The 11,550-nt window shown below is 32.3% G+C and overlaps 1 protein-coding gene across 2 annotated transcripts in view; it reads right to left on the bottom strand.

Annotated features, from left to right (window-relative positions):
* The window catches only part of LOC111698037 (uncharacterized), a 40,288-nt gene that overhangs the window by 23,851 nt on the left and 4,887 nt on the right, over positions 1–11,550 (bottom strand). For both annotated transcript variants that reach the window (XM_023468257.1, XM_023468258.1), the window contains exons 2-4: positions 5,827–5,832; positions 1,055–1,098; positions 692–746 (exon numbers count right to left, since the gene is read on the bottom strand). In XM_023468257.1, the coding sequence (XP_023324025.1) occupies positions 692–746; positions 1,055–1,090 (91 nt within the window). In that variant the 5' untranslated portion in view covers positions 1,091–1,098; positions 5,827–5,832. The remainder of the gene's footprint in view (positions 1–691; positions 747–1,054; positions 1,099–5,826; positions 5,833–11,550) is intronic.

Genomic DNA, 11,550 nt, shown 5'->3' with positions numbered 1-11,550 from the left:
TTATTATCCCACTAGAACTACCTTAAAGGGTAGTATTCTTATTATCCCACTAGAACTACCTAAAAGGGTAGTATTCTTATTATCCAGCTAGAACTACCTTAAAGGGTAGTATTATTATTATCCCACTAGAACTACCTAAAAGGGTAGTATTCTTATTATCCCACTAGAACTACCTTAAAGGATAGTATTCTGATTATCCCACTAGAACTACCTCAAAGGGTAGTATTCTTAATATCCAGCTAGAACTACCTAAAATGATAGTATTCTTATTATCCTCCTAGAACTACCTTAAAGGATAATATTATTATTATCCCACCTGAACTACCTTAAAAAATAGTATTCTTATTATCCCACTAGAACTACTTGAAAGGATAGCATTCTTATTATTCCATTAGAACTACCTTAAAGGATAGCATTCTTATTATCCTGCTCGAACTACCTTAAAGGATAATATTCTAATTATCCAGCTAGAACTACCTTACAGAAAATATTCCCATTATCCCGCTTCTTTAAGGCTTTTTTAGAATAAAAATAATAACAAATAATTTCGTTGTTCTGGTTAAAAAATCTATAGTAACTTAAAATTTTTTTAAAAAAATTAACAGAATATAAAAAATAAAAACTATTAAAAAAGAGATCAGTAGACAATTTCCTAAATTGTTATACCCTTTTTATAATATTTTAATATTACCTTTACTTGTTATCAAAAAGATTGATGTACAGACAAAAAGAACAGCTAGCACCTTCTGTCCAATCAATGAATGGCAAGTTTTTTTTTATAATTTATATTTATATAATAATTTAAATTTAAATTTTCTACAACTCCCAGAATATACCATACCATCAATAATAAATTGAGACCCATAACACTCTGGAGTAAGAAGATGACATTTAACAAACCTTATCTGTACTTGATTTGATTTGAAATGGATTAATGTATTCTACACACTGCACAATTGGTATGTTTTATGCAAAATTAAAACTATTTAAAACTTGGACCTTCCACAGTTTTATGTTTCTCACTGTGTTTATAGCTTTATAAAACAAAACATTCCTGTAAAATGTGTTTGTTTATTCCTAAAACAGCCATTTTTTCTGAAAACATATGATTATGAAACTATTTATGTATACAAAGAATCAATGTATGAATCAATGTTTGTCTCACTGTTGAGCGTTCTCATTTTACAACCTCTAAAGTTAGTTTTAAGTCGTCCATTTTCAAAAAATGGACGACTTAGTTTTGCCTCATTTAATTGCACCTCTAAATTGAGTGTCCTGTTTAAAAACAGAATTTTTCATGGCCAGCTCAGTAAGATAAAATAGACCTATACATTTAATGGTTAGGGTAAAACGGAGGATTTGAAAAAGTTAAAAAAGTAAATTGGAAAAATGACAAAAAATACATAGTAAAAGCACATATTTATGCAACTGGGATATTCGAGTATTTTCAAACATTTTCGACAAACTGGCTCTAAACACAAGTATGAAAATGTACTAAAAAGACACAGTAAAAACACGAATTAAAATCTATATAATTTGGCTTGTCTGTCTGGGTGTCTGTTTGTCTGTCTGTTTTTTTTGCATCTAATAAACGTCAAAACGGCTGAACCAATCGGGCCCAAATTTTTTGTGGGACATCACGTGACCACAGAAAAGGTTTATGAATGATAAAAAAAATTTTTAAAAGAGTGTTTTAAAGGTTTTTAATTTTGTAAAAAAATTTAAATTCTTGAAAATCCGAAAATTTTTTTTAAAAATCCGCAAAATTTTTTTCTTCTTTTTTTTAAAATGTAAACAAAAAGAACATGTTCACAATTTAAATAGAAGATGGGCGCGAAGCGCCCTAAAAGCCTAGTATATTAAAAAGACACAGTTAAAGCACACATTTATATTATATCATTTACATTTTTTAAGTTTTTTAAAAACATCATTTCTGCAACAGAGCTAGACAATCTCTCCCCCTATTATGTCATTTGTGTTCATTTTTTTTTAAAAAAAGGTGGAAAGCTAAACCAACCAACGCATATTTTGTTTTATAGAATATAAAATAGTTTCAAAAATGGATTCGTCTTAAAGGAATTTTTCATAATTTTTTCATAGCAAGGGCGTATAGATGGGGCGTTAAGAAATAGGGGAGGGGGGAGTGATGCCCTGCCCACGGCCACCACATATTCTTGAAATGTTCGGTTTAACCCTAATATAAATCCCATTTTCAAACACCAAAGACTGCTGTTCTTTCTAAATTTTTAACAAAACAGACAGGTGAAAAAAACAGACTTTAAAAGTTGGTAAACTAATATCAAAAAATAAATATTATCCCACTAGAACTNCCCTATGATTTTGCCTTAAGAGTTGAGATTGGATAGTGACACATATTACTAGTCAAGGAATTGAGTCTTTGTCACAAACTCAGATTTTCAAATCCCCATATCTCTGCAACCCAAAATTTAAAATATCAAACATTTGCATTATCAGGTTGCAAAGATAGGGGTTTTTGGCAAAGACTCAATTTCTTTTTTGAATTATTTAATTACTTTTACTCTTCTCTTATCCATATTTTTATGACAAAACATGTTTTGCTTAAATATTTTATTAAAAACAGGCAATTAACTGTAGCGTGTGTCTTATATATCAGTGCTTTAACTTAACTGAGCCCGCAATTTTCAAAACTCTGGAAAATACGGCTCGGGTCCAAGCTGTTCAAGCTGCATCTTATTTTCCACAGAGTTGAGTTCAAAATCAGATTTAATATTCTTTTTGGTGGATTTTCATGGTAGGAATTGACGTATTCCAGGTTTTTATGAAAACAAGACTCAACATTGAGACTTATTCTGTACTAAAACCAACCAAGGTCAGTTTTATTTTCATATTGGGCCTCACTCCTTTAGTCGAGCCGAAGATCTTGCACCTGTCAATCACGTGACACAAGCTGTCGTCAGAGTTGGGTCAAAGATTGGGTCTTAAAGTCGGGTTTAAGGAATTACGACTCGAGCCGAAATATTTAAATCTCGGGCTCTCTCTAGTCTGATATTGGCAGTAGATAAAAAATTGCAGAATTATGAGACGGAAGAAAGATAATTTTCAAATATTCACTTTTTAAAGAATGTTTTAAGAAAATTATTATTCCTTGAGATTGTTATTGTCGAATGAAGATTAAAAACAAACTATTTAGTTTATATGTATAATTGTAGACTGTAGATTGGTGATGGGGATCGATCTAATTAATGAACTTTTATGTAATTCAGGGAGGGGGGCGGCTTGTCTAAGAGGAATATTTAAACATTTAAGAATTGAAAATAAAAAAACTCTTTTATTTACACTGAATCACAGTTTACAATTATTATAAAAACTATTTTTCTGTTCATTCCTAGTCATGTATTTAGGTTCTTGTACTTCAATTAAACTTCTCCTAAGGTTCCAAACCTTCTCTAGTACGCTAACTTTTAGATGGTAGAGTTCATGTCTAGGAAGGTTAAATGTTCTCCATTTGGCTGGTTTGTATGGACGTTTAACTAATTAGGCGTCATTATTGAAACATTTCGCGAAATTACTTTTGAAGAAATTACGCGAAATTACAACATAATTTGGCGAAATCAAAGTTTCGCTAATTCCGCGTAATTATTACAAAATTTCGCGAAATTACGTTGTAGTTTCGTGAAATTGAAGTTTCGCAAATTATATGTAATTCTGGGAAATTTCACAAAATGAAAATTATTTCAGTTAACTGCACCTAATTTTGCGTAAGTGAATAATCTGTTACGATGGAATCCCTATCTGGAATGCAATGAACTTTTTGTAACAGAAAGTAACCAATTAAGAGAAGTTTATATCATACCCTTTTTTATTAATAATTTTTTTGTATGTATTAGTTGAATAAATCTTTAGTTTATTCTATGCTTAAAATATCAATTTTCGTCAATTTGCTTAAAAAAATTAACTTATTTACGTAAACTTCTGGTTTTGCGCAAATTACGCAAAACTCATTGCGTATCATGCACAAAAATTGCGCAAAACCACGGTTAACTCATTGCATTTCACGCGTAAAAATTGTGAAAAATTTTGCAAAAACAATTTGGCGCGAAAATTGCGCAAATTTTGCCCATTAAATTTAGTCACTTTTTGGACCCTATGAGAAGGGTAATTCGGGCAGACCCGTCTTTCTATTGAAGAACTCGCAAAATATTTTACTGCAAACCAAGATACGCATAAATCGAGAAGTATTTTGCCAATAATGCTTTAAAAACTTATTCTAGAAACAAGCACGTTGCCAGCATTTTTAAAAGGTTTATGACTAGGGCTACAAAAAAGTGTAAGACTAATTTTCCGAATTGTATGAATCACTGAAATTAACCCAATTAAAATCCTTCCAAATTTAGCCAAATTTAAGTCAGGTCTGGTCAAAGGGTTTAGGTCGTGGCTGCAATAATCTTGCCTCCATTATTAAAAGAACCCCTATCATTTTGTTCGTACTTTCAATCTTACAAATATCATTCTGTTAAAAATGGTGAAGAGTCTGTTCGGAATTTGGAAAAAATGTTTTAAATCCAAATGATTCTAAACATTAGAATATTTATAGTAACCAATATTTCTATGAGATTTATACCTTTCGTAACGTTGGCTTTAGACATTTCTATATTTGCAGGAATCAAATCGTACCCTGAACATTTAAAGGTATTATCACATTTTTATGATTATTAATTTAACTTTTATTATTTATCATTACTTTTATTATGTTGTCAAACAAAAATATTATTGAAATGTGTCTAAAATTATGATCATTTTTCAGTTCATCTCATTAAAAGATTTTTTTTAACATTTATTAGCATCTTAATTGTCATTTGCATCATGAAATGCAACATTGTTAATAATATTTTCATTGAAAATGTTGTAAATTAAAATTTTAAAGTTTTTTTTTCGTAATTGTGGCAATTTGTTTTCACTTCATTATCATTTTCGTAATTATTATCCGACTCGACCTGAAAACATAACATCTGTTCTTGATCTCAGAAATAATGGCATCCATGTCATATCTCTACTCGGGTAATCTATCAACAAATGATTTAAGTAGAAAATGAATCCTAAAATATTTTTTTCTTTTATCATCGTTTTGCATTAATTATTTGCTAACAAGTTTTGGTGCAAAAAACTGTGCTGTACAGAGTTCTGAAATGTACAATGTACAATAAACAAAGTCTTAAAGTAATTTTTAAACAATTTTGATTTTCAAAAGGTTTCAAAAAGTTTGATATTGTTAATAAAAGGCGTTTTTGACGATTGGGGCTCCTCTGTGAAAGAAAATGAGACTTTTTTAATGATTTCTGATTTTTAATCCCTATTTATTAACAACAGGCCTTTGATATTTCAAGCTATAAATTCTGTAAGATCAAATAGTTTAAGTACATAAGAAATATCAATGGTTTACATCAGGTAGCAAAAAAATTTAAATTTTTGAGAAAAACTCACTTTGTTTGAAGAGATTTTTAAGTCTTTAAAATATGAATTTACTTAATTTTGTTTTAGAAACATATCCCGAACGTAAATTGCTTTATATATTTTTACATTTGCCCCACCAGACGTAAACTTGAAATTATTAGTAAAAATAACAATTTTCCGAGAAATCTGATAGCTTCCTTCGCCAAATCTTTTTTGAGTTGATTTGTGATAGTTTCCAGAGATTTTCTCATGTTTTAGTCACTTGTATAGTACTACCAACACCACTCTGCAGCAGGTTCAAGATTTTATAAAAGTTAATATATTTACTAGACTTTTCAAGTCGCCATTTTATTTGCATGTTGTAAGAAAACATTTCCAGGATTTAAAACAATGTTGTAGCTTTGTTAAATAAATTTGTACTCAACTTTTATTGTAAATAAATTTTGTCGTTTTACTGCAAAAAGTCTTTATTATTTATTATGAAGAAATAGATGAACACAAACTGAGATTTTGGTATTACTTTTTAAATTTGATTATTGTTTATAAATTTCAAAATGATGATTCACGGTGGACTAAGCCAGTGGGGTCGGTCAAATAGGCCTAGGATTAGACTGGTTACTGTAAAAAAGTCTGAATGCGCCATGGGAGTTGTCATAGTTATCTCTCCGACGGGACTATGCCAAGAAAATTGACCCCTGTCGTATGTTAGTCTGGTTAAGGCGATGTACTGTACAGAATATGGTCACACGTGCTGTGACAAGGCGCATAGCATCGGGTCAGTACACACTGTTATCTGGCAGGCCGGTACAAACTGGGCAGATTCTGTTCGAATTCAAATTTACTACGGCCCAGAGTGGATTTGTTACGAAACAATTTGTTATCTTCCTTTAGGGATCCTGGAATCTGATTTATCCAATTCTAAAAGATATAGTACTGTCTTTCTAGAAAACAATGTTTATTTTTGAGATTTATCTATGCGATTTCAATTAGAAAAAAGTAATTTTCAAGAACCTTTGAACGGCTCTCAGAAAAACAGAATTTAGTTTGGGTTGGGTACTTTGGGGCAACGAATAGGCCAGTGGAAATAGGGTTAAGTAAGGTTTGACTCCACTTCATAATTATAAAAACATCAAAAACATCAAAACATCTGTACCTTTGAAAAATGGATTGTTTTTGTTAAAATCAATCATCTTCAAAACAAAACAATTTGAATAAACTATGCTTTAGGGCGCATGGTCTCCCCTTTAATATTAAAATTTTTAACTTTTAACTTTTGCTTTGAAAGTAGTCATTTTAAATCATTCTCAAATTTTGACAGATTTTTCTCTATTTAAATTGGTGCATTTTCATTTTGATGATTGTCGGCCTTTTCTTATGGGCAACATTTTTCAACTTTGTGTCTTGTGAGTAAGCTATATTTTTGACGTTTTTTTAACAAACAGACAGAAAAGCAAATTATCAAATTCTTGTGTTTTTCTGCTCTGTCAGCTCAGCCTAGATATATAAAACTAATTAGAAGGAACATTCAGCACATTTACACCCTTTTGCATATAAAATTAGGCGCTATGGAATTTGTCTTTCTATCATTTGTCTTCCAATTATTTTATTACAATAATTTGACCTACAATAATTGTCCTACAATAATTTAGCTTACATTAATTTGTCCTACAATCAGTTGTCCTACAATCATTTGTCCCACAATCATTTGTCCCACAATAATTTTTGAGTAAAATTCATTTGTCCTACACATTATTTATCCTACAAATAATTTGTCCAGTGCCCCCTATGCATGCCCCCCCCCCCTCTGAGAGGCTAAGGGGGGTCACTTGAAATTACGGATGTATTCAATTTAAGTTTAATTACATTGTATAGAACAAATACACTGGCGTATGAGGGGGGCCGTGCCTCCCCGCCCCCCCTGAGAGGCTTAGGGGGGCATCCATGGGGGGGAGGGCTCTTTTAATATTCTCCATGTCCAAATAAATTTTTTTTTAACATAATTCAAAAGAACAACGACATTTTAGGATGATATATTTTAAGCGTTTTCCAAAAAAAAATTAAATTTTAATCTTAATGCGAATGTTAAGATGTAATTAAATTGTTCTTAAAATTTTTTTAAATTTTGAACTATCTAGCTACCTCTACTGTTTTGTGAGATATCTACCTGCCTCAACTGCTTCACGTGCGTAGCTCGCTTGGCTAAAATTTCAATATGGCCGCCGCAATCGTTCCGTGCTAGTTGTGTGGCTTCAAATTCAATAGAATTTAAGTACAACTATGATTCTTATTTTCTGTCTAGAATTTAATAGTTAAAAGTTGTATCAAGTAAGTATTTTGTAAAGTAATATTTTTCAGTCCGACGCCGTATTGTTCTATTTTAGTCGATATTTACGTTCATAAACTTACTGTTTCCAGTTTCTGGTCTTAATAAACTTAAACGAAATGTTCGTTTGCAGGTAGCCTAGTGAGGATGTCTGACTAAAAAGTAAATATAGGAAAACTGCCCGAAGATATCAGGGATCGTGATATTGAGAAGCTCTTCAGGGGTTACGGCTAAAACCACAACATTGTTCTTAAGGTTGGTAATTGATTTTTTTCGTGTGAATCCATATGCAATTTATATTTTCATTATTTCTGTCCCCCCCCCCCCCCCACTACCTACTCCCCCTCTTTAAAGAATTATTTACCTCCCCCTCCTCTTCTATAAATTAAGCTATAAAAATATTTTAAATAAATGAATGAAAGTATTGGCATTTTTTATTATTTTGCTTTGGTTTCAAGAGGGGGTGGTTTCCACTACTTTTTTTAGAGGTTTTAAAATGTTCCTCCCGAAAAACACAAGGTTTTGTTTATTTTTTGTTATCTTTTAAATTCTTTTTATGTTTAACTAATATTCACAAATTATCTACATGTTATTCACTAAACCCATCCCTCCCTTCTCCTCTGTATTGTTGAAAGGAGTGAAAATTAAATTTTCAAATGTTGCATTCTCAATCATGGTTTTAAATTTTTTTATATCTTAAAATCCATAATGACGCAATATTTTCCTCAAAGCTTGGAAATGCTATTCACCAACCCCTCACTCCCCCCTGTAATATTTTTATATATGTTTTTATATATACAAGGTTAGTCATAAAAAAGTGATTTTCAGCGCCTGTTGCATAATTGTACATTTTTGTGCAACTCTCCTGCGAGGTAGGGGGTGCGACCAGTCCCATTAGGTGGAGATAGGTCAGGTCAGGTCGGGTTACGTCAGATTACCAAACTGGTCGGAATATGACCAGTCCCCCTAGGTCGTGTTTGGTCAGGTGAGGTCAGGTTAGGTTGAATAACCTAACTGGTCTCATTCTGGTCTTAACCTGACCAATCCACGTAGGTCGGATTTGGTCGAGATTGGTTGAGTTATGTCAGGAGACCTAACTGGTCGGAACATGACCAGTCCACCTAGGTCGTGTTTGGTCGGGTTAGGTTTAGTTACCAAACTGGTCTCATACTGGTCTTAACCTGACCAACAAACTTAGATCAGATTTGGTAGAGATTGGTTGAGTTATGTCAGGAGACCTAACTGGTCGGAACATGACCAGTCCCCCTTGGTCGTGTTTGGTCAGGTTAGGTTGAGTTACCCAACTGGTCTCATACTGGTCTTAACCTGACCAATCCACTTAAGTCATATTTGGTGGTGATTGGTTGAGTTATGTCAGGAAACCTAACTGGTTAGAAAATGACCAGTCCCCCTATGTTGTGCTTGGTCAGGTTAGGTCGGGTTAGGTCGAGTTACCTAGAGTTACCTAACTGGTCTCATACTGGCATTAACCTGACCAATCATCTTAGGTCGGATTTGGTTGTGATTGGTCGAGTTAAGTCAGGAAACCTAACTTGATTGGGTTGGATTAGGTCGGACTTGGTTGCTTTACCTAACCGTTTTTAACTTGACCCTTAAGTCAAATTAGGTCTTGCATGGTTGGATTACCAAACTGGTCATAACTGGTCACAACCTAACCAGTGCCCTTAAGTCTGATTTAGGTCGTATTAGGTCGGATTAGGACCTTTCAAGTTTTGCCATTAGATGTCTCTGTACCTGGTATTTAAATGAAAGCCACTTTTTGGCCTTGGATGGCTAGAATTTTCAAATATTATATTTTTTTTTCAAAAGAATTGATCTGTAAGGTAAAATACCCAAATATTTGAAAAAATAACATTTTTGAAAACTTTAATTTGTATGGAATTAATTGATGTTTTCGGAAAAATCGATGTCAGTAAATTGTGAATTTTGTGATAAGTAGAAGTTCTTTCCTACAGCATCTGTAGCAGGTAAAGATTAGAGTGTAAGTATAAATTGATGAATAAATTGAATTTGAATGTTGTTGTGTTTCTGTAAAAGTTTACATTAAGATGAAATGAGTAAAAGATGACCTTTATAAACAACTTATCTAATATCTTTGAAGACATCATGATTTAAAGATTATATTAACTCTATCATTATCATTACATTTTATCATGAAAATGCAAATTAACGAGGATCCATCCCATGTATACGAGTTTTTGCGCCCCCCCCCCCCGCCTTTGTGTATCAATTCCTCTAATTTTCAATATATATATATATTTATATGTAAAAACTTATTAAAGCAATAGGATAGGACATGAAGCTGCCCTATCCTATTAGTAATGGAATGGGTAGTCAAACATTGATTTTTTTCAATCTGTTTATACTTTTCTCAAAAATCAATTATTTTCCATGAAATATTATTATTTTCCCAATTCAGCACGAAAAATTTATATTATTTTGGTGTGGGGGAATATACAGTATTCACTCTTGGTTTTTTAAATCGAAGACTCTTATGTTTCGTATGACACCCTGTATGAAGATCCTGGATATTCCATTATAACCGATTCTATTATTTTTTTGAAATTAGGATCACAGCTTCTTTGGAAATTATATTTGTTTTGTGCTTTGTAATCAGGACTTGGATGTCTCGCGAGAATTTGATGGTAGTAGGCTGAGATTAGAACATGCAAGGGAATCGAGGTAAAACATTTTTCAAACTGCTTCCAATTTCCTTAACTTTAAAAAGACTGATGTAACCGTTGAAGTAAATATGGAGGATTTTCAAAGTGCTTAGCCGCAAGATTTTTGCCTCCCGGGGGTCTGCAAAAATATGCAGGTCCCGAATCCGGATCATAGGGGCAAAATATCAACCAAAATCTGCAATAGGAACTTTTTAAAACCCAAGTCTGAAGTATTGAAAAAAGAGCTCATAAAAAATGGTTAAAATGTTGGCATAAAAATAAGCCAAATAAATGAAACATAAAATTCTGCTTTGTTGAAAAAGTTCATCAAATTTCAAAGAAATGACCAGGACCGGGATTCTGATTCATTCTATTCCAGTGCAGATCCAGCATTCCAATCCGCATCAAAATGACATGATCCTTAGCATTGGAGGAAAGATGACTTATTAAATTCCCAGGGTTTCTCTGTTTTTGATTTGTTTTTCCTTAGAATTCATATCTTTTCCTCAAAAATTGTTCATTTTCCCAAATGAGGATCAGACAAATTGAGTGAGCAATGAATTAACTTTTCAGTTTACAACAGGGAAAGTAACCAAAATTTAATGGGGGGGGGGGGGGTTCCAAGAAAATCTATACTCCTCTCAATGGTTTTTGCTATTAATTTTGTTACTAGTGTTGTTCCAATTTCTCATTTTTTTAATTAATTTAATTTNTGTGGAAAACAGTCTCTTTAAGTATCTTGAAAGTGTGTGGAAAACAGTCTCTTTAAGTATCTTGAAAGTGTGTGGAAAACAGTCTCTTTAAGTATCTTGAAAGTGTGTGGAAAACAGTCTCTTTAAGTATCTTGAAAGTGTGTGGAAAACAGTCTCTTTAAATGTCTTGAAAGTGTGTGGAAAACAGTCTCTTTAAGTGTCTTGAAAGTGTGTGGAAAACAGTCCCTTTAAGTATATTGAAAGTGTGTGGAAAGGATGAAAATATCCCACACTGTAGAATCTAATTATGAAACTACACAATAAATAATCAAACTTTTTCCACAATATTTCCCCAGTAAAAACTAGAGGAAAACAAGAAAAGAACGGGATAATGAATAGATAGATAGATAGATAGATA

The sequence above is a fragment of the Eurytemora carolleeae genome, unplaced genomic scaffold (genome assembly GCF_000591075.1).
Source record: "Eurytemora carolleeae unplaced genomic scaffold, Eaff_2.0 scaffold172, whole genome shotgun sequence".
Taxonomy (NCBI): Eukaryota; Metazoa; Arthropoda; class Copepoda; order Calanoida; family Temoridae; genus Eurytemora; species Eurytemora carolleeae.
Note: the sequence above shows the minus strand (reverse complement) of the source record. Positions and strands in the feature narration are given on the sequence as shown.